The 24,192-nt window shown below is 40.4% G+C and overlaps 1 protein-coding gene across 8 annotated transcripts in view; it reads left to right on the top strand.

Annotated features, from left to right (window-relative positions):
• Window positions 1–24,192, top strand: part of ATP8A1 (ATPase phospholipid transporting 8A1) — a 232,344-nt gene that overhangs the window by 11,945 nt on the left and 196,207 nt on the right. For 7 of the 8 annotated variants that reach the window (XM_042251351.2, XM_042251349.2, XM_060417595.1 and 4 more), the window contains exons 2-4: window positions 20,345–20,459; window positions 22,136–22,235; window positions 23,659–23,757. In XM_042251351.2, coding sequence (XP_042107285.1) covers window positions 20,345–20,459; window positions 22,136–22,235; window positions 23,659–23,757 — 314 coding nt within the window. Of the gene's footprint in view, window positions 1–20,344; window positions 20,460–22,135; window positions 22,236–23,658; window positions 23,758–24,192 lie in introns of those variants that run through there. The other variant, XM_042251354.2, reaches the window with a different exon arrangement.

The raw sequence follows: 24,192 nt of genomic DNA, 5'->3' as shown, positions 1-24,192 counted from the left end.
TTTTTCAGTTAATTTTCATCTCCATAGGTTTTAAAATTATACATCATAAAGTTTTTAAACAAGGTTTTCAATTATAATTAGATTTGATCAGGTATATTTTGATTACATTATTTTTCCAGTAAGATTTGTTCATTTTTATGTGCTGAAGTTTTATGTACTTGAGTTCCAACTTACTGCTTCTAAGGTTTCACGTAACCCTTACACAATAGCCACGATACTGATCTTTTTTATCCTTTTTGTTAGGGTTAGAGGTCAGAATTTAGACCAGGTGAGAGTCGGACACGACTGAGCAACTGAACTGACTGAACTGAAGATTTAACTAATGGTTTTGTAAAATCTACTCCTATCAAATTGACATTCAGATCTTAGATCAGCACTGAGAGAAATAAAGTGATCAACAAGCGCTAGACACATATGTCCTTTAAATACTCTAGTAGCTACACTATAAAAAATAAATAAGTGAAATTAATTTTAATAATATATTTTCTTTAATAGATCCAAAATCTCATTTCACTATGATATAAAAATCAATAATGAAATAGTTTGCATTCTATTTATACTAGTTTCTAACTCTGCTATATGTTTTGTATTTACAGTACGTCTCAATTTAAACTAGTCCCCTTTCACATGCTCAGTTTCCATGTGTGGCTTGTGGTTGCTATGCCAGTCAGCACAGCTGTAGATTATATCTCTAGCTTGGACTGAAGGATTAACTAGAGAAGGAAATGGCAACCCACTCCAGTGTTCTTGCCTGGAGAATCCCAGGGCCGGGGGAGCCTGGTGGGCCACTGTCTATGGGGTTGCACAGAGTCGGACACGACTGAAACGACTTAGCAACAGCAGAGTTTTTCAGAATATTAAATTTTATAACAGAAATGATGGCTCAAAGTAAGCTTATTAAAAGTGCATGTGTAGATATACTTCTCTCTTAAGTAGAGATTAAGCCTTACTTCCTTCCAACAGAAGGCCTTCTCAAATGTCCTCGTAAAACCTCACAAAATGTGTTAGTGCTTAAATAATACTGCTTGTGACAGCCCTCACGGCAATTTAGAGGTTTCATGTATATTCATCATGGCATCTTTTAAAGCCTGTTGTTTTGGACCCATTAAATGTAATTCTTTTTGAAAAGATTTGATAAGACCACTGTACAGAACCTTCCTGTTAGTTTTCTTTTAAATGTTAATATGAAATGTGTGAACATAGGATAGTAACTTTGGGTAGTTTGCCTTTATATACATTGTTGCCATCAATTTTGTTAATCTAAGGGGCTAAGGAATTTGGTTTACTGGGTTATTTACACATTGAATGAACTGGGCAAAGGTAACTGGCTGTTTTGAATTGAGGCTCTTCATTGTTTTGCGTAAGCCCATCTTTGAAGATGACTTGTCTTGATCCATTCAGGGTTGTACTTCAGGAGACTGGGTTAGTCATGTGGCAGCTTAGGTGGAGACTGTTGCTAAGAAGGTCAAAGGCAATGGAGGCTTTGAACTTTAGTGGGCCAGACCTATTTAGAATACAAGATAAATCTTCATGAATGAAGCAAGCAAACTTGTTTGCAAGGGTGAATCAGAGAGATGGTTTGCTCTGACACCAGTTTAGAATAATTGAGCTTCTCTAATTAGCGTCGATCTCTGTGGCTAACTCTGGTCTTAAAGCCAACTTGTAGAGGAAATCTCCTTTGAGCATCTGCAGCCCGTCTTTTCCCCTTGTCCCTCCCTTAGCCCCATGTAGATTTAGCCCTACCCCAGTCTAGAAAACCTTAGCAGTAGGAGACATTCAGGGAGCTCTAATTTACCACTTTGAGGATGTGGCTTGTCACCATTTCCTTGACCCTGACTGTTTGTTGCAGCAACTAAAGCTCCAGTACTCGGGGCCCTGCCTGTCTGAGGGAAGAGACCCTGGACTCTGGGGGAGGAGTCTGCCCTCACTCTGCCCTCACTCTGCCTGGGTGAGGAGTTTGGATGCCAAGCCAGCTTCCGGGGGCTCTGAGTATCATTTGCTTTCACTTTCCCCCTCGGTGCTCTTGGCCAGCACTTCTGGACAAGCTTGTTGCCCCATGCTGGAGTGCTTTGTTTCTAAGCGCACCTATAGTCCAGGACCATTTTTCTTAGCACCACACTGCCGTTCTAACGACTAGCTGACCCTTCCCAGTCCCCTTCTAGTCTGTCTCATTCTACTTTTATTTTTAAATTCAAGCCCTGTCCTCTCCCTGACCAAAGAAATGAAACCAATTTCTCTCTACAGATTTTACCCAAATTTGATGTGCTGTTTTATACCTTAAGCTTAAGTTGGATTCAGTCCACTCTGATGCCAGAATGGATGTGATGAATGTTCTCAGGTGGACTCACTCAACTTTCATAACTTTTTCCCCACAGTTGTGAGTAAGGGTTAGAAAAATGACTTGAGGAAGAGTGACTGTGCCGTCTTTAATGTAGAGTGTGTCCAGTGTGGTCAGGGCAGTGGGAGGCTTGTGTAATGTCAGCAGGTTTACCGTCAAGTGTACATCGGTGGTGTTCAATCCTGGCTGCACAGTGAATCCAATGGGGATTGGATGCCTGGACTCACCCCAGACCAATGGAATCAGTCTGGGCCATCGGGCATATGGACTGAGCATTGATATTGTATCTTCCAGATAATTATGATGTCCAACAGTGTTGAAAAATACTGATGTAGATCTTTGAATTTCCTTGCTTGTGGAGAGAAGAATAGATTATATAAAGTCATATAGATTGCCAGCCAAGAAACCTAGAGCATATGGATATTTTTGTGGGTAAATGTGTCTATTGCCCAGTTACTTAATGGGTCTAATTGCACTCCTCTGAATTTCACCTGTCAGAAATGATAAAGCTTGTATGATGATACTCAGTTGTTTGGTTTTGAAGAATTTCTTTAAAATTCTGGACTAAACAGTCAATTCAGTACTACCAAATGAAGAGTAAACACATCCCGTTTATTTTTAGCTGGTTCTGTATCTACTCTGGGAGCTTGATGAATATGAGCCTCTCTGCAATGTCATTTCTGGTTTTTGCTAACCTACTTACTTTTAGTATGTGGTTGTACTTCATCTCTTCATTCACCCTATATTTATAGCCTACATGTGTGTAGTTATTTGCACCTGGAAGAAATACCTTAACAAATCGGTAAAAGTTTCCGAAACTTCTGTGGCTATTTTCTTTTCAAGGGGTTTATTTTCTTTAGTCTACAATTATTAATTTATCTCACTCCAGTGTTAATAGATCTTTCACAGGTTAGTGTAAAGAAAACAGAAAGTTACCACAAACCTCAATTTACCTGCTTTCCCTGGTTTCTAAAATGAAACTCATTTTGAAACTCTTAATGTAGCCAGTATGATTTCTCTGTGGCCTCCTGGATGGGTGCTGGGGTCTGGCTTCAGGATGTGATGGTGATGATTTCAAACTTCTAGGAGTAGAAAAACAAACTCCATAGTCCCTTGTTTTGTTATTTAGTCACTAATTTGTGTCTGACTCCTGCAACCCCATGGACTGTAGCCTGCCAGGCTCCTCCGTCCATGAGATTTCCTAGGAAGGATACTGGAGTGGGTTGACATTTCCTTCTGCACGGTATCTTCCCAACCAGGGACTGAACCTGCATCTCCTGCATTGGGAGTTGGCTTCTTTACCCCCAAGCCACCAATTAAGCCCCTATTGTGCCTTAGGTCAGGTTAACCTGGTGGCTCAGGTTAAAGCGTCTGCCCGGAAGTGTATTGTGTCCAACCTTTGTGGGATTTTTTTTTTTTTTAATTCTCTTCTATCCTTATCGTTTCTGCATTTAGACTTCTCTTTTTTAGGTGATAATGTTACTTGTACTCCACAGATGGAAATCTTTTTTTAAAAAGAAGCCAGAATTTGATTGGAGGGTGGAGTTCTGAATCACTGGCTCAGTTTAACCCCAGATGGCAGCTCATTCGTGTATTTTGGTTTAAAGTTCAGTGAAAGAATCATTACATGGGTTGGCCTTTTGTTGACTTCTAAGTGAATGTAATTAGCAAAGAAGGAAGAAGGTCCTCTTAATTTCCCCCAGTACTGTGCTGAATTCCTCTTAATCTTATTAAGTGACTTTCAGGTGAGTGAACTGCTCTCCTATGTTTTAATTTTAACTAAGTCTGAATACCAAGGTCTTCAGTTTGAATTGACAGTTTGATAGTTTTCTTTATAAGATGTCAGACATTTCCCCATATTCAGCTGGAATTATCTTTTTAAGATAATTCTATTAACTCAAACTAATAGAATCATCATCTTTACTGTTTATACCTCATATGTCTTTAGCCCGTTTGGTACTCTACTATTTGACATAGTAGCCACTTAAAGAGTAGAGTGCATCTGTTGTGTGATGCAAACGAAACTGGAGACTAACTCACTTAGTGCTGTCCCACTTCCCTAAGTATCTTAAGGTACTGCTCTGTAAATAATTGACTGGACAGAAAAGGAAATAAGGCACTCAGGGCTCCCAAAGGGCCTGGAGTAATATCTGACTTTGGGGTCTTCTGAGCTCTGTGGCCTTGGACAAGTCATATAACCCCTCTAAGACTCCTGTTTCGCTTTCCCCAAATACAATAAAACCTACCCATAAGTCATCTGTCTCCTGGCTAGAGAGTAGAGCAAGCCTGATTGCACATTGGAATCTTCTGAGGAGCTTCACAATAGCTGAGCCTTGGATTTTGCCCCAAGAGATTCTGATTTCATCTTGGCAGTAGAAGCTGATCAAAGAATGGCGATTGTGGCTTGAACTACTAGGTATCTGTGGTCAGATGTGGTCAGATTTATAGTATAGTTTGAACACAGATCTAACAGATTATTGGTGGGTAGGAAGTAGAGTGTTAAGGATGTTGCAGGCTTGGGGCTGTAAACCCAAAATGATGGCACCGTTTATTAAAATAGAAAACTCTGGAATAAAGGACTAAAAACCTCCTTGCATCTTAGAAAAGAGTGGACTGATCTGTGTGTGCCAAAATAGGTATGTTTCAGTACATTCTTTTTTCTTCTTGGAAAGAGGATTGCTTTTATCCTAAATTCAATCTCCTTCCTCTATCTTCCTTTCTTTTAGTTTTCTTTAGAAATTCAGTAAACATAGCTATCTTGTGCTGTGTGCTATGCTTAATTGTTCAGTTGTGTCTGACTCTGTAACGCCATGGACAGTAGCCCTCCAGGCTCCTCTGTCCATGGAATTCTCCAGGCAAGAATACTGGAATGTGTTGCCATGCCCTCCTCCAGGGGATCTTCCCAACCCAGGGATTGAACCCAGGTCTCCCACATCGCAGGCACATTCTTTACCAGCTGAGCCACCAGGGAAGCCCATGAATACTGGAGTGGTTAGCCTATCCCTTTTCCAGGGGAACTTCCTGACTCAGGAATCAAACCAGGGTCTCCTGCATTGCAGATGGATTCTTTACCAGCTGAGCTATCAGGGCCTATTCCTTGTTTCTATGCATTTTTGACATCTGGGAGCAGTATGGATTCATCTCTTTGTAACTGATCACTCTATTGTTTTTTTGGACACCTAGGAACTCTATGGATTCATCTCTCTGGAACTGATCATTCTGTTGCAGAGACTTTTCACGCCATAATCAGAGTTGATGAGAATAGTCTTTATGTCATCATTGTGTTCTTTTGGCTCTCGAGGTATTCCGCACTGCAGGAACATCTTTCAGAGCGCAAAATTAAAACACCTGCTATAAAGTAGATGCTAAGCAAATGTTACTTGAATCTGCATCTGGTGAGTGATAGGGATAAGATCAAGCTGTTCAGATTTTGGAAGCTGAGCTTTTAACATGCTGGCCTGGTTTTGAAATCTCATGGAGTTTCTTATTATCATGTCTAGGCCCATTGCACTTTGCTCAGCAATGGCCACAGGTATTCCAGAAGATCTAAGGGGCTGATTTCTTTCTTTTTTAAAGACATGGGGGAAATTTGCTTTTCCTGTTTATTAATTTATTCATTATTTTGACTGTTGGCTCTTTGTTGTAGCACATACCCTTTCTCTTGTTGAGGAGTGCCAGCTCTAGAGCACAAGCGCTCATTAGTTACGGCGTATGGGCTTAGTTGCCCCACAGCACATGGGATCTTAGTTCCTTCCCTGGCTAGGCATCAAACCTGTATCCCCTGCTTTGGAAGGTGGATTCTCCACCCCTGAGCCACCAGGGAAGTCCTAAGGGGCTGATTTCATATTTGTAATTAGTGGTGGTGGCATGTGGAGGCACAGGAACTGCATTAGAGGCTCTTTCTGCACTGGGTGGTTTTTATTTATGGTGTCGGGAGGTTCTTGAAGCATCCTGAAGCAGTCTGGCCTCTCATCGTTCCTGTTCTGCCTGTGAGTTGAGTAGGGCTGATGGTAGCTGCACACATATGTAGGTATCCTTTAATGTCAACCAGCACTGAGCTTGGTCTTTGAAGTCTTTGCAGCCCACCTGCTGGCATTCATACATCGCGGTATAATCTGCTTAGTGGAGGTTTCTCTCTCCTGTTTGAGCCACATCCTGACAAACCGAAGGCAGCTGTGCCTTCCGCGCTTTTGTGGCGCTCACTCTGGTTTCCCTGAGCCTGTCTTGCCTAACCAGTCTTGGCGGGTTCTTTAACACCACCCCCACGGCGCTCACAGCAGCCGAGCCACCCCCAGCCACTTGTGGGTCCACTCCACTGTCAGACAGACACCGTGCTCTCAGGGTCATGCTGGAGCTCCCGGGTGCCCCCTTAGGGATGCCCTGTTTTTCCAGCTGGGTTCCTAGACTTGTTGGACATTTCACATGCCCGATTGTGACACAGCTTGTCATCAACAGGCAGAGGAAAGGTTCACTTCTTTCCTAATGCTGGGTAGTATCCAGTTCTATAGCGTAAAAAGCTGTTCTTGCTCATGGTGATTCATGGTGCTGGGCGTGCTGTGCTGACTGCTCCCAAACCACAAATTAGCAGGTAGGCTCTAGTTTCTTCACTGGGTGTTTCTGACACTTGAGACAATGTTTAAAAAATAAAGGTGAATTATATTTTTCTCTCTTGCAAAAGCACAATGGAGATAAGCAGGTGCCCATCAAATTCCACTGACTTATTCTGAGAACAGTGCAGCAGCAAAATGAGGTACATGGGTGTTTTTGTTTCTTTTTATAAAATGAGAGCTAGCCTTGGAATCAGAAGACTATTAGCCTGTCCACCTGTTTTTCTATTGTAAAATGCATCAGTAGCTCTAAAAATAAAAGTTGTAATAATTCAGATAACTTCCTGATTGCTTATTATTCCTTTTTCCAATATGCTTCAAAGACTGACTTATTCAGAACTTTAATTCAGTTCTGTCTTCCTATGATTGTGTTGTGGTGAAATTAATGGGGTTACCTTTCTGCAAGCATTTTTACCAACTAATTCAACAAACGTTTTTCCATATACAAAATGGTTAAAACTTGCTTGTGCATTGACACTATCTTAGTGGTTCTCTGATGACTTCATAACTGTCTTTTAAAAAAAAAACTTTTTTTAAAGATGACATCATGGGATTCTGGAGTTGGAGGAAGCTGTGTGCACTGTCCCTAAGATAGCCTGCTGGCGTTTGGTTATCCAGCTCTGGCTCGAAAAGCCCTCAGTGACAGGAGTCACACCCCCTTGTCAAACAGCCCTTTCCACTCTCAGACAGTTCTAATTCTTAGCAAGTTCTTTCTTGCTAAGAAAGCAATAAAAGCGATTAAACCGTTTGTCTCCTACATGTCTTGCGGGGCCAAATATGCTCCATATTATATTTACACAGTTGATTCTTTTAGGTGTTAGTGTAGGATCTTCAATTTGCTCAATCTCCCCAAATCTTCCTGAATTGATTCTTTCATGTCATTTGCATATTTACTAATCGTACCAGTATGCTATCCTGTCTCATTGGAACCCAGGCAGTCTGGCTCCAGATCCCTCAGGAAGTTATGCATCTACTTGAACTATCCAGGGATCCCCTTGGATCATAGAAGAGCCTCATGGGACTCAGGCTTTGGGGTTTCTTCTTCTGTCCAGAGTTGCCCTTGTTTGTTCTCTGTACATCTACTCCATTGTCTTCGTATCTTTGCCATCCATGTGGCTTCATGGGGGTGGGGGTGTGGGGAGGACCGTCACCCCCTGCAGCCTGACTCCCTGACTCTCCATGCCCAGCCTGGTCCCTGCCCAGTGCCGAGTCTGTCTGCTAGTGTCTCCGGACCACAAGTCCACTTTCCCAGAAAGAAGTCCAATTGGCCCTGGCGGTCAGGTGCCCCTGTTGACCCTGATACCCCGGGTCAGAGAACTAAGCCAGGAGCGGGGAGTAGGGGCAGGAGCCAAGGGTGACCCAGGAAAGGCTCCATCAGGAGGGCTTGAAAGAAGTGGGGAACCAAAGGAAAGCTCCAGTAGAAGTCCCTTCATGGATGTTTGTCAACCAGTAGTGAATCTACATCATTACCTAATCTTGCGATCCAGTGTCTCAGTTTTTTAAGGACAGTCTAGTCTTGTTGAAGTGCAGAATGCTAAGGATTTGGCCAATAACATTATTATTCAGGTTTAGGTAGTGTAAAGGACCTTTTTCATAGAGGAAGGTCCCGCAACCCACTCCAGTATTCTTGCCTGGAGAATCCTATGGGCAGAGGAGCCTGGCGGGCTACAGCACATAAAGGTCTCAAAGAGTTGGACAAGACTTAAGTGACTTAGCACACAAGCACAAAGGACCTTTTTTATAGGGAAAAAATTCCCTTCAATCTCTGACTATACATTTTGGGTATGAGAAACACCACTTTAAAAACAATGACCCTCTACTCAATGTTAGCTGAATTCTCAATGCAAAAGGAAAGTATTCCTTTGACTTGCAAATTAACTATTTTTAGAAATTACCATAAATCCTTCAGAAGCTGTAGATCCCATTATTAAAATCTGTGAACTTTGAAAGCATGATTGTGGACTACACTTTTCATGAGCAGTAGTTTATAATGTACAGAAGCCATCTACTTTCCTTTTTAAAACACTTTGCCCTTTCCCATGGTTCTTCTGTGATTAGTAACACTTTATTTAACTATTCTGCAAGTTCTCACAGTTTTATAGATTTAAAAATATTGTATATGTGTATACACACACACGCTACAAAATATTAATCTATCGCTATTTGGAGCAGCTAGGTACTGCCTTGTCTTTTTTCTTTTTAAAATAATTCCCTACCATGTCTTCTGCATTAGTTCCTCCAACTACTATTCATTCTAACCTTCCTAGTTTTAGGATAATTATCCTTGATGTGAAATGAAGTGAAGGAGGAGAAGTAGGAATTGAGGAGTTCTGCTTCTTATGATCTGTTAACATCACACCATCCATTTCAGGCAGTGGACCTATCCCATGAATTTACTGTATTGCAAAGGAAGCAAGGAAATGCTTTTGTAGTCTCTTAACATTTTTAAAAACACTTTTCCTCCATTCTTAGGTGTCTGTGCATCTGTTGTTCTTTGCTATTGAACATGTGAGCCCATTTCCAACCTTTCCCATGATCTTTTAATCTACTTCTCCTTGTCCAAGGCCATGTTATGCTGCAACAGTGGTCTCTGACCACACCTCTCTTTTCCCCAAGACCTTTCACAATTAGTCAGCATGTTACTTCAGCTTTCCGGACTTCTGCCCCTTTTGGGTTTTGATACTAATTTGAAATACATCCTCTTAATCTAGAAGATACGTCTGGCTTAGCCTGGTATTCCCCTCCAACTACCAAAAGTTCCTTGGTACAGTTAGGCTTTCTAAACCTTATCACTTCTGCATGGATTGGAATCCAGTCCATGGTAACAATTCCTCATCTTATTTCCTGTACCTTCTCAAGTGATGAGTTTGCTGCCAAGACGAGTCAATGATGCTTTTAGCTAATTGAGGCTTCTAGGAGATGCCGGATGTGTGTCTGGTGGTTGAAACCCTTCATTGCTAGTTCAGTCCGTTTCTGTGCCAATGCTTAATCTATGTTGGGAATATACCACTTATTCTTCTGTCTGACCGAAGGATCTGTGGAATATCCCTAAGGGGATATCATTACATTTCTTTTATCTTTCATTGTTCTCCTTTTCCTATTAAGTATGATTTGGCATTTGTGTTTCCTTTAGTATTTGCCATAACTCAGCATGCCCAAGATGATTGCTTTTCTAGGTTAGTATCCAAAGCTGGGAGCCACAGAAATTGAGTGCTTACTATGTGTGGGGCCCAACACTAGGCGTGCATAGGTAGGTTGCCGTGTAATACTGCTTAAGATTAGCCTTTCCTCTGAACGTCAGGAATACTTTTTTCAGTGTCTATCACTCAGAATTTGTTGTGCTATTTTGGAGCTTGTTGCAGTTCAGCATGAATACAGGGAGTGTTAAACCACTTTTATTTTTCCTGCTTTAAATAAGAAATAATGTCGATTTTCACACTTGTTTGTTTTTAGATCAGTTCCCAAAAATACGCTTAAAGAAAAATATCACTTAACCATGTATGGTAATGATAAGTCCTGATAGGAAGATATATTCATGGGTATCAGGATGGAGATAAGACTGTAAAATTCTGGGAATTTTTAGATGCTTGATAATAATATAGAAAATTTAGTAAGCATTCATTGCATGCAAGGGACTGTCTTGAAGTGTTATTTATGCTACTTCTCCATATTAGAATAGCATACCTGATAGACATAGACATGTGCCCTCATGCCTGTGCTGTCCTCAGTGTTTAAGTCAGGTACATTTATAATATCTAGTATTATTATTCTCAGTTGACGTATACCTCAGGATATAGGTGAACCAATTAATACTGGAGTGGTCAAAAGACCACTGTATATTCAAAGCTTTTTCAGATGATACTTCAAGGAAGATTGGTTAGGGAGACTGCTTTGACATCTAATAGTACTCACAAGGTAGGAGAAAGTCATGGTTGGGAAAACTATGTTGAGGTGGAATAGGGTCAGTAGAGGAGAAATGGGGTCAGAGGGAGAAGTTAGGTCAAGCCTTACTATTGAATGAATAAATGCATCCATCAGTGTTAAAGCTCTAGAAGTGACTTGGACTTAACCCATTTCCAGATGTTATCCTGGCTTCTCAATTCACTGGCCCTCTGACCATCAGCAGTTCTCCGTATGAGAGGCAAAGTTTCTTCATCATTTTGAGAAGAATTGTTGGCAGTGGGGAGTGAACTCTTTTGTAACATGAAAAACAATTTTTTGAAGCTGATAACCGTATTTTACATCATCTGCGTAAATGGATATTCTTTGTTATGACATTTTGTTATAACTTAAATGGGCTTGAAGATAATGAGCTAAATTCACAATTGCATGAACAAGAGGGTAAATGAGAAGAAGCTGGGTGTGTGGGAAGCTTTTTGACTGTTGTGCAAGTTCCTTAGGGTGGAAAGACCTATAGAATGTACTGGACTCAGGACTTGGATAGGGCAGCTCTTAACATCAGAGGAGATCTGATCCATCAAGCAGGGTGTGTTGAGAAGGGTTCCAGGCAGCTTCATGATATTTGAGGGGGGCAGGGTAATTGCTTGTGGTTCCAGGTCATTGTTCCATGCAGAGCAGAAAAGCCAACTTGACTGGGGAACAGAGAATAGGATTCAGCTCCTTGAAGAAGAGAGGCCAGGTTTGGGTCCAGTGTCAATGCCCACCTACATAATTAAATGGACATTGGGACAGGACTTGGCTTCTAGCAGAGGACCGAAATGCCTCTGCTTAAATTCATACTATGGAAGCTAAGCATAATATTCAAGTAGGTAGAATAGTTCCCGGAATCAAGTGAAAAGCTTTTCCGGGAAGATCAAGGAGCATGCAAAGCAGCTGGACTAAAGGACAGGCCTCAGAATCCATCGTATCCATGCTTATTAGCCTTTTCATATGTCAAGATGGCAAATTGCCTGTGATTCGCTTAGCATGGCTCATGTGCCCACCTTTAAGTCAAAAAGGGGAATTGTATGTTGAGGGACCAGTCCCACTGCCGATGGTAGGGGGAAGGGAGTTCTCCAAGGGAAACCAACAGCTCTTTTCAGGAGAAGCAGGCGCTGAACTGGAATGATCAGCAGATGTTCACTGCATAGAGCCTGAATCAATCTTCGGAGCAAGAAGGTGCATTGATGCAATTGAAAATTTCATTTCCCCTCTGGCTGTTGTAGTCATGGTATAGAAATTAGAGACGCATTGCTGAGTAGCTTCTATTTAATTTCCATGCTTTCAAAGGTGTTTATTTCTTCAGTGCCATATTTGAAATTGTAGTATGTACATTTTAACCTTTAAAGCACCCAGTTCATTGCTGCCAGAGTAGTGGTTCCTTTCCTTTTGTTCCCTCTCTGTCTGGAAACAGCTGCAGTCAGGCTCACAATCGAATGTTTGAAACGACTGTTCCACCCCAACAATGCAGAATATGGGACTTCAAGTCTCTTTTGTAGCTCTAGTAACTGCCTCTGTATTTCTAATCATATAAACAATATATATGGTAACCACTAAAAACACAATAACTAAAATACAAGTGTCTAAATTCTTCAACCAAAGATTGTTTTACTCCAGACGCTTGAACCAAAAACCAAAAATTATTAAATGAGAACTTTTAATTTATTTTTATTTTCCCCAGCAAACAAAATAAAAACCTATTAAACCTTAAAGGACCATGGGTAGCACTCGTAACTTCCTACTGAGTAGCACCTAACTTTAGTCACACCTAAATTCTGCAGCTGTGCCTTTAATATCTCCGGCTAGTTTTCTAGTTAGTATTTTTATATTAGACTGTTATCCAAAGATTTCATTCTAGCTCAAGAAATGAGAGCAATCAATATGGTCTCTTTGGTGTCTAATATTAGAAGCCACTGCGTAAAAGGAAATATATTAATAGTTGGTCTCTCCTGAATATGTTTAGGAGGCCATATATATGTTCTGATTCCATTTACAGCCTTACTTATAAATTGTGATAAAGTCAAGCCTGCAAAAGCATACTGGTTCAGAACCATATTACCAGGCAACAGAATGGTTTTGTGTCTTGTTCTCTTCTCCCTCCCACCTACCCACCCCTGCTTCTGTTGCATAACCCCATACAGATGACAATTTTAGGAAAACATGTACTTATTTGATATTAATTTATAAAATCCTAGGGTAAAATCTGTTATTTTACTCTCTAGATTTATTCACTGGTCCCAACTTTAATTAAATGTTATCCTCCCAAATTTTAAACATTAGTACCTACCTCAGTAGGTCCCTAAGACTTTCGTTTTTCTCATCTCAAACGTTTTGAAGGAGAGAGTATCTTTATGATCTCTGGATAGAGGATAGGGTGACAGGGACCGATTGGATGATAGTATTGTGCTACATTGCTAACATTATCATTTAATCCTCATGTGAACCCTATTTTATGTGAGGAGGCTGTGGCTCAGATATAAAATAATTTGCCCAGTGCTATATAGAAGTGTCGTAATCTAAATCTGAACACAGATCTTAACTAGAAAACCTGTTCCTTCTCCCCACAGCCTGCCTTTTTTATTTTAACAGGAAAAATAGTGACTTGACTATTTATGTGTGCATGAAGAGCCAGGCACTTATTGTCTGGAGTGCTTTTTACATATCCATTATCTCATTTAGTCTGCACAAAATCCTGTGAAAGAAGGTAGGCAGTCAGAGCTAAGTAATCCATCCAAGGTAACCATATCTCACAACTAGGGACCTAAACCATCTCTCTGACTCCACGGTGTGTGCCTCCAAGCACTATAATGCCTTCCTTGATTAGACTGTGTTTCTGTTATTATTGCTGAACTTGATATAATTAGAAAAAGATGTGTGCTATCTAAGGCTAGAGTTTTCTGACTGCAAAGAGAATTCTATGAAGTGGTTAATCACTTGGTATATTTAAAGTCCTAAATTTCTTTCCAGTCTTGGGCTTTGGTTTGGAGCATCAGACAGTGGGTACATGTGACATTAAACAGGATGAAAGGATGATAGACATGGAGAGGCTGTGAGGGGCAGACCAGCTCCACCGCACAAAAAGTGCCAAGTATAATCCACTTCATCCCTGTCATCACGGTCTCACCCACTCCTCATCGTCTTACTGAATTAACTTGGCCTCAAAACGATCTTCCTACCTAAAACTTTTCTGTGGTTTCCTACCACACGAAGGATATAAATTCAAGTTCCTTATTGTTTCTGCCAGTCTGGCTCTGTCCCTTCGTGTTTGATGGCTCCCCCTGTCCACAACCACTGGTCCTCCTGTTTCTGGAAATGCCAAGGCTATGCTTGCCTCCTTGGCTTTGTTCCTGCTCTTCCCTGGTTTGGTTCACACTGTCTTTTATTTTTTCTCATTGAGGGCTCAGCTCAGCCTCTCCTTGGAGAGGCCTCCCCTTGCGGCTCAGTAGAAAGCTCCAATAGCAGTAATGACAACAGCAACAACAGTGAGAACAGCTAGTATTTACTGAGCTCTTCTTATTGAGTACAAAGCCTTGCTCTCTATACCTATTAACTGCCATGTCCTTCACAACCCTCCTTTGAGGTGGGTATTATTATCAAGTCCATTATATTGATGGTGAAACTGAGGCACAGAGAGTTCTGTCCATCATTTGTCAATCACCTGTTTTACTTCCTTCATCCTACATATCATGATCTATAGTTATTTTGCTTTCTTCTTGAAAGTAAGTTCCTAAGAGAAGGGAACCTTCTTTTAAGCTGTTTCTTAAGCTTTAAAAAAAAAAAAAAAAAGTGCCTGGCTCATCGTAGGCTCTTAACTATGTTGAATGAATGAATGAACAAATTGGGTCATGATGTTTATGACAAGAAATGGAAATTTTCAGAGATGTGCTTTTGCTGTAATTGTGTGAGAGGGTGCAAAGTCTTTCACCTTAGCTGTTAAGCATTCTTCTTCTCTACTCATTATACTGTGTGCATTTAAGCACATGACCGTATATCTGGGCAGAGGAAGAAAGGAAAACTAGGTGTCAACATACTTGGTCACACAGTAGACACTGGTCAGTGGGTGGGTGCCAGGTGGGTGCTGGCACCAGATGATAATCACTACTTATCTTTTCAAATGTGGAGACTCACCTGGGAGTACAAAGCACCATTTGACTCTGTGCCTGTGTTTCGGCTGCTGATTATGTAAAGCAGCTGTTACTCTAAAACATCTGGCTCAAGTAGGGAGACTGTTTTTTTAATTTCCCTGTTCATCTGAACAAATGAGGTATTCACTGTTTTCTTCTTGGTGCTCAGCAGATTCTAATTTCACAGGATTTTAATGCCGAAAGAGAATGTCAGATTACAGTGAGTCCCTACATAGGAACAAATTCTGTTTGGAGAGAGTGCTCGTAAGTTCAGTTTGCTCATAGGGCTGAAGAAGGTAGTCGGGCATACAGTACTGTACTATAATAGGTTTATAATACGTTCACATCTTTGAAATTTTGCAACTTGAGGGTTCATATGTAGGGGACTTACTGTATTTGCTTACATTTCTCATTTTACAAGGAAAGGCAATAGCCGCTAGGGATTATGTGCACAGGATCACGTAAGTCCTTAGTGGAGGAACTAGAGCTCACCTCACAACTACTGAGTGAGTTTAATAATAAATGCTGTCGGGGAGGATGAACCAAGCGTTCACTTCGGGGCCATGATTGAGATGCTATCCCACAATCATCTTATGTTTTCTTGATAATGAAAATTATTCTTCAAAACTGAAGTAGCCTGCAGGAGGTTGTTGCTTCTATGTCCTTATTTAGTAATACATTTAGTAATACAAAGTAATATCTAGTACATTTCAGTAACTAAAAATCATGTGTGACTTTGTTTCCTTATATTGAAATTACTGATCCTTCAAAAGTCTTGAAGTAGCATTTGGTCATTTTATAACCAAGAATGCGGAATTTGGTCTAGTAAAATCCCCAGGTTGATATGTGCTTAGGAAATACTAACTAATTTTATCATTAATTGAAATAAACTATAATTCAGAAAACAACTGCTTTTCTGCTGGGGGAAATAATCAGTTAGGATATTAAAAACACAAAATATGAAATGTTCAGCATATCCAGAATTCTGAACTAGAGAATCATTGTCTATACTGTTTGGCCTTTCCTTTATTTCAATAAAAGCTGGCCCAGAGTAGTTTATTTGGGGAGACTGGTTTGATTCTTGCTGGTCTTAAATGGGAAGAGAATTTGAAAAAGAATATATGCGTGTATGATATATGTTTAACTGAATAACTTCACTATACGCCTGAATTGTTAATCATCAACTTTGCACCAATATAAAGTAAAAATTGTTTTAAATAGTAAAACTAAAGGAAAAAAAAAGACATTGTAAACTTTGGGGAGGATCACATCAAAATAAGCTGAGGTATTTCAGAGGCCACTATCGAGCCCTTGCTCATTTGTAATCCTTAAAGAGTTAGCTATGTGAAGGTGGCTGCAGAGGTTTGCCCTGTAGAACTGTTAGTGTCAGAAGAGTAATGATGCTTTAGTGGATGTCCCATGCCTGACTGACACTGAGGACAGTGGGGCAAACGCCTGAGTGATTCTCCTGGAGAATCCAAAATGTGAAAAAGGACTGTGTATTTGGTGGCATGGTCATCATTGGCTTGTGTACATGGGGGCCGTGTTGAGTTGCTCCCAACTTGCAAAGGGGTGATAGACATGGAGGACTTGCAAAGGGGAAAATGAGCTCGCCTTCTTTTTTCTGTGTGAGATCGACACTTGCTAGGAGCAGAGTTCTCTGCACGAGGGGCACATTTGTTCCTGGGCCTGCAGGTTTTGATGGTAATCCCACTGGCAGATTAAATGTCAGTTTGAATTTGGAGATGGAGGTGGTCTGGAAGAGTGAGTCATGGAGTTAAAAAACTGGCAGTACTCTCCTTAGTTCTGTGGAGGGGAGGAGACGTGTTGGCCGACAGATTTGGTATCCTAGCCCCATTGCCAAGGTATTCTGACAGGCTATGAATTTTTTGGTCCTACAGTGCATTGACCCCCGTTGTGGAGTTGAGCGCATCAAGCCGTGCTGGCTGAACGCCATTTGGCTCATGTCATCTAGCTACCAGTAGGTTGCTTCATGTACTCACCAGACACCATCACTTGGTCATTGGACTTTCTACATAGGCCAACAGGGGAGAGTTCAACTGATTGTGGGACTTGAATTACTCTAGTTCCTATGGCAATTATTTCTCATCATAAACTTACTGTCATTTTGAATTTATGAGTCAGTCTTACAGGCTTGGATAACCTGTGTCTACATCTAAGATAAAGATCTGTTTTTGACATATTGTTACATCTGTTGTTTGCTCATCTGTTAGTTCTTCAGATACTGGGTACTTACTCTGAGCCATGGATATGCTGTTTAGAAAGCTCTCAGTGAAACAGGGGAAGCAGACGCAATAACAATTACAGAGTAAGGAGTGATACCTAACTCCTCAGCTGAGAAGATCCAGTTATGTAAAGTAAGTACAACTAGAGAATATCAGTTCAGGACCGAGTGGAGAGCTAGTTTTCTGAGGCTCTTTGTCTAGCAAGGTACCATCAACTGTACACTATGGTCTTTGTGCTGTCTTCGGGGAAAATCTAATGAAAGATTTTTAAAACTTTTTATATTGCTCTGTCTCTATTTGATAACCCATAACTTGGTCTGTTCCGGCTGCTATAACACAATACCATAGACTAGCTAGTTTGTGAATAACAAATTTATTTCTCACAATTCTGGAGGCTCTGTGTGTGTGTGTGTTAGTCATTCAGACATGTCTGACTCATTGCGATCCCATGGCTACAGCCCACCAGGTTCCCCTGTCCATGGAATTCTCCAGACAAGAATACTGGAGTGGGTTGTCATTTCCTACTTCAGAGGATCTTCCTGACCCTGGGATCGAACCTGGATCTCCTGCACTGCAGGCAGATTTTCTACCATCTGAGCCAGTAGGGAAGCCCTTTATGGAGGCTGGGAAATCGAAAATCAAGGCACTAGCAGATCTGGTGTCTGGTGAGGGCCCACCTTCTGGTTAATACAGAATCATCTTCTTGCTGTGTCCTCACAAGTGGAGGGGTAAGGGATCTCTCTGGGCTTCTTTTACAAGGGGAACTTTTAACTCTTGGTCCCACCATCATCTTGAAAAAGTTTCTCCTCCTGATAACATCACATCCAGGGTTACGGTTTCAAACTATGAGTGTTTGGAGAAGACAATCCCTATATGAAATTTTGATTGTATACACTAGGGAGAAAAATCCATTATGTTTAAAACCTGGCATAGCGACTGATAATTATTAACTGTGTGACCATGGATGGGCAAAGCTACTAAGAAGTCTAAAACTGTACCATGAGCATGACAGTATCTGATTTGGAACCATGTGACCTCCAGAGTGATGAGTGTACAATGTAATTGTCATATTGTATCTCTCTATGTAGAAAGCTTTCAGTGGCCCACTGCCAACCAGAGGATGCCACCCGCACTTCTTGACAAGCCTGAGAGGTCCTTTGAAACCTGGCCTCCGTGCTTTTTCAGCGGCGTATCTCACCCATCTTTACTTTGCCCTGTGTGTATTCTTCAGCAGCTTTGTCCTGTTTGCACTGATCTGCACACATGACGCCATTTCTCTCCCTCCTGGTCCTTATGCTACGTTCCCTCCACTTTGTAGGAAGCCCAAAATGTTTTCTGGTTTCACAGAGTAACAAAGGCTTCCCTGGTAGTTCAGACGGTAAAGAATCTGCTTGCAATGTGGAAGACCCAGGTTCGAACCCTGCGTTGGAAAGGTCCCCTGGAGAAGGGAAAGACTACCCACTCCGGTATTCTTGCCTGGAGAATCCCATGGACAGAGGAGCCTGGGAGCTACGGTCCATGTGGTCACAAAGAGTGGGACGCAACTGAGCGATTAACACTAGAGTAACAAAGCCCCACTGGCAAGCTTTTATTGCCGAGTAGTTACCAGCACTTAACTGTGATTGGTACTTTATCAGTGGGTGGAGAGGAATTGACTTGCTCTCAAAATGGCCTCCTAACCACTCCTTTGTTCTTCGGTTTTTATTCAGCAAACAATTATTAGGTACTTGCTGTTTGTTGGTACTGGTGTTAGAAGATGAGTGACAAGCCAGTAATTGCCCTGGGGAGTTGCATTCTGAAAGAGGAGGCGGCCTCAAGGGACAGGGAGGTACAGAGGCCTGTGGGAACACAGGGAGGGCTCGCTGCCTTTAACACAAAGAATACTTCAGAAGAGACCTCCCATTGGCAGGGCTTTTGGGAGGAGTTGGCACTGGTGAGGCAGAAGAGAGAAGAAAAGTGGGTTTTTGAGATAAAGTATTGTTGGCAACTCTTTCTAGGAAAGGAGTAAGGGACGGATTTAATTCAGTCTTATTTATTTCTCACTAGAGAGTAAAATAAGTAGTTTTAATTTTTTTTCTGCTCTTCTCTTAGCTGTATGTAAAAGTGTTGTCAACATTGCAGCAAGATGTTACCCAGTTGAAATTGCCTGTATCTATTTACATTGTTTTAGTGACTGTGGGGTAACTGAAGATAATCTTAAGAAACTTAAATTCATCTGTAAACATAAATTCTAATTACTGGAAAGATTAAGATGATCATAGTGAGTTAGATCATTGTGATGGTTACCTGTTTAAGCCTTACTGTTCATCTTTTTCTCTATCTTTATCCACAAAGATAGAACAAAAAGCAGAAATGCATTAAATGGTATGTTTAAAATTTCAGAATGTATTGTCATTACCTCTGTGTTGTTAGTCTTGTCTAAAACTATAAACCATTTTAGAATTTTGTGCTGTTTTGGACATGTTTATATGTAATGAAAGAACTAAGTTGAACATTCCTGGGGAAGAGTACAAATTAAAAATGGATGTTACTGTTTTTGAATTGGGTCAGCTTTGACATGACTCTTAAATGCTGCCTTTTATTAATAAATGTAGTAGAAATGTTCAATGTGGGAGGGGGGTTTCTTTTTATTAAAACAGAAACACATCAATAAAGGGGGAGCATATGGGCTTCCTCAATAGCTTAGATGGTAAAGAATCCACCGTAATGCAGGAGACCCTGGTTTGATTCCTGGGTCAGGAAGATCCTTTGGAGAAGGGATAGGCTACCCACTCCAGTATTCTTGGGCTTCCCTTGTGGCTCAGCTGGTAAAGAATCTGCCTGTAATGCAGGAGACCTGGGTTTGACCCCTGGGTTGGGAAGATCCACTGGAGAAGGGAAAGGCTACCCACTCCAGTATTCTGGCCTGGAGAATTCCATGGATGGTATAGCCCATGGTGTTGCAAAGAGTTGGACATGACTGAGTGACTTACACTTTCATATAGCTTTTAACAGATTTTAGGCTCTATGATAGTTAGGAAATGTGGTTTTGGTCTGGATAATACAATGAAGCATTTCTTATCAAATAAGAAGAGTCTTTCTCTCTCTAAGGTTATGAGAAGACTGATGATGTTTCAGAGAAGACGTCACTGGCTGACCAGGAGGAAATAAGGACTATATTCATCAACCAGCCCCAGCTGACAAAATTCTGCAATAACCATGTCAGGTAGGAACTACCAGAGAATGATTGGGACCAGCTACCACAACAGAACTTGGGTGGGCATCTCCCTGGCTCGGCTGAAATGGAAATACTTGCAAGGAGCTTTCATTAAATCAGTTTAATATTTAACAGTGTTTCTCTTTCTTCTAGCCAATAAAGAGATGTTAATAAGAATCTAGAAGTAGGAAAGAGCATAAAGGCTAAGCAGCCATATGCTGCCGATTCTATTTATAGTATCTGAGTAATGGAAGCAGTTCATGGGTAGGTGTGTTTGTCTTAAACCTGTTAATAGACCTGTGAACTATTGTTTTTGATGAACAGGTTTTCACCTTTTAAAATAAGTCTTTGCAATTCTCTTAGAACTCCTTTGTGTTAAATAGTCTTTAAATATTGACTTTTATGCTCGCAAAATTTAGTGTGGTGCCCAGGAACGGAGGGTGTGAGAAATCCTTCACTGTTCTATTTTCCTCCAACAATATGTAAAAGTATACCTCTTAGAAGCACTGTTCACTGAGTAGCTCCTGGAACCAAGTGAACGCCACCCCCCATCATCACCACATGCCAGCCCAGTGGTTTCCTGGTGACAGAACTCCTAGAGTTGTGAAATAACCATTTAAAATTAATGTTTACACCTTCAAATTCTAGAGTAACTTTTCTGAGCTTGTGTTATGTGGTTAATCTTCTATTTAATTAACAAGAGGAAGATTGGATGTTTCTGAGGCCTAAATGATGGTATCTTCCTGATTATGGACACATCTGATGTGTTCAGTGTGGAGTCCTATTCAAGTTTCTAGAGCAGCAGTGAAGAAAATTCAAACAGACTCCCAGAAAACTCCCTATTTCACTGAAGCGGTCCAGGGAAGCCATCTCGATGTTATATTTCTGGTCCTGCTCAAATTGTTTATTTTGGAGGGCAAGATTTTATTTTCTATTAACACATTATATGCTATCTTAGCTAAAGTTGCTCTTCTTTGTAAGCCGTTGCTAGTAATGATAACAAGGGGATTGGCCAAAGAGAACAAAAGAAACTACGCAGAAAATTAAACTCTTACTACTTAGACAATTCCTTTTGTTACTGAGTCTCAGCTTGTGCTGCTTGCCTCAGGACAAGCCAGTAACAGGAAGACAGGTGGTTGAAAAAGGAATAATGACTTTATTCAGAAAATCAGCAACTGAAATGGTAGGCTCATGCCCTCACAGAGAACCGTCTTGCCTGAGTTAGAATTCAGGAGGCTTTTATACTGAAAGTGGAGGGAGTTAAGTCAGACACTTCCTGGTTCCCATCATCCTCAGAGAGGATGTGTTAATTTCTTCTTGCAGGCATTTACAAGTGGGCATGGTCAGGATGTTTACTGTGAGCTAAACAAAGGTATTTTAGCTTAGTGCTCATTACCTAGGAGGTAGGGTTCAAAGAGACAGGCCATTATGCATCATTTAAGCTTGTAGGAAACATCCCTTTAGTGATTAACTTGTAATATTGTAATTGAAAACAAAAGATTCTTTCTTATTACACTTTCACCCCTTTTCACTGAGGTTGATGACCGTTTGCAGTAGTCTTCTGGTTTAAAACAAAGGGCAGTTATTCATCATCTAATTTTTTATGTGGTGATAATAGAATTTTGTAAATGTGGGTACTATTTGTGGAGTAAAGTTTTATGCTACTTTTCATTTTTGTTTTCTAGCACTGCAAAATACAACATAATCACATTCCTTCCAAGATTTCTCTACTCTCAGTTCAGAAGAGCCGCTAATTCATTTTTTCTCTTTATTGCACTGCTCCAGGTAAAGTCATGTTGTAAAACCTTAGCTCAGAATAATGTGTCAGATATTAATAAATGTGTTTCTTAAGCCCATGACCAGTCTTCTGAAGCTTATCCAAATGCAGAGAGATAAGCTGGTTTGGGTGGGCGTTTCTGGCTCCTGCTGTAAGCCAAGTCAGAATACTGCTGCTACCTCTTCCAGCCTTTTGATTCATTGTCATCAGCTTATTTTAAAGTGAGGTAAAGTAAAGTAGTACAGCAAGGACTTTTCATTTTGGATGGTGAAGAGGGATAGGATTTTTTCTCAAAATAGTAATTTATTTTAGGAACAGCAATATTGTCAATTAAGAACTTTAGAATGCAAAAGTTCCATTTTAAAGCTTTTTTTGTTTTGAACTTGGGTTAGTTGTAATCAGAAAGAAAGGTTTATTTTATTAAAAAGTACTGTATGTTCATGTAAAAAGAGTAAGAAAATACAACAAAGCATAAAGAAAAAATTGAACCTCTATTATTTCATCACCAAGAAAACAAAGCTACTCTCTTAAAATTTGGGTGTGTATCCTTCTGGTCTTTTTTTTTTTTTTCCTATCCCAAGCATTGTTAATTGACTTACAAAAGGGGATTGTAAAGTATATCTATTTTATTATCTGCTTACCCATATAGTAATATATGGATATTTTTTCCCATATAATTCATTGTATTTCTAAAATACCATTGTTAATGGTTTATGAAATTTTATTGGCTTGGTCAAAAAGTTCATTCAGGGTTTTCCATAAGGTGTTATGGAAAAATCCGAAGAAACTTTTTGGCCAACCTAACTGGAGAAGATGCTTGAGAGTCCCTTGGACTGCAAGGAGATCCAACCAGTCCATCCTAAAGGAAACTAGTCCTGGGTGTTCATTGGAAGGACTGATGCTGAGGCTGAAACTCCAATACTTTGGCCACCTCATGTGAAGAGTTGACTCATTGGAAAAGACCCTGACGCTGGGAGGGATTGGGGGCAGGAAGAGAAGGGGACAACAGAGGATGAGATGGCTGGATGGCATCACTGCCTTGATGGCCATGAGTTTGGGTAAACTCTGGGAGTTGGTGATGGACAGGGAGGCCTGGCATGCCGCAATTCATGGGGTCGCAAAGAGTCGGACACGACTGAGCGACTGAACTGAACTGAATATTGAATGCATATGCTGTAATTTAGTTAACCAGTCCCCCTTAGGAGGTGTTAGTCCTACACACGACTGCTTCCATGAAACTAATATACTCTCTTCCAGCTGCTTATTCAATTCGAGTAGATTGCCTCACCTGGTGTTAGTCTGCCAAGTTAGTAAAATCGATGAAGCGTATTTTAAGAAGCATTAAGACTTTTTTGTTTTCAAATGTATTATAAACTTGCTAGTTTTACTGAATTTCTCTTCCATTTTTATTTATTTTTTTCCTTCAAATAGCAAATACCTGATGTATCACCAACAGGTCGCTATACAACACTGGTTCCTCTCTTATTTATTTTGGCTGTGGCAGCTATCAAAGAGATAATAGAAGATATTGTAAGTACTTGTTTTTATCATAAATATAACACTTATTTTATGTACATATTTTAAAATATCAATTTCTTCCTAAGTGTTTTATTCTTGATACAGGCTGTTTAAAATAGTCATTCATCTTAAAAGTGTTTAAGATAATGCTCCCATTCCTGGAGTTAATTCCTCTTGATTTCTATAGGATTAATACTACAGAATGCTTGTTACAGTGATCTCTTAAGTTTGTGCCTTTGTGATGAAATAAATTAATTTGAATGTAGTAATTAGCTTGGAGAGAAAATTATATTTGAACATTATTTTCAAGTATGCTCAGTTTCAATTTGAAGATTATTTCAAGTTAAAACACAATAACCTCTAAGTCATCTAAAGGTAAAAAGTGTTTTATATTTTTTTATTTTTCCATTTTCCATAGTTTTCACCTCATTAAACACCTTTGATTCT

This window comes from Ovis aries, chromosome 6 (assembly GCF_016772045.2).
Source record: "Ovis aries strain OAR_USU_Benz2616 breed Rambouillet chromosome 6, ARS-UI_Ramb_v3.0, whole genome shotgun sequence".
NCBI classification, from domain to species: Eukaryota; Metazoa; Chordata; class Mammalia; order Artiodactyla; family Bovidae; genus Ovis; species Ovis aries.
This window is presented reverse-complemented; position numbering and strand designations above follow the sequence as displayed.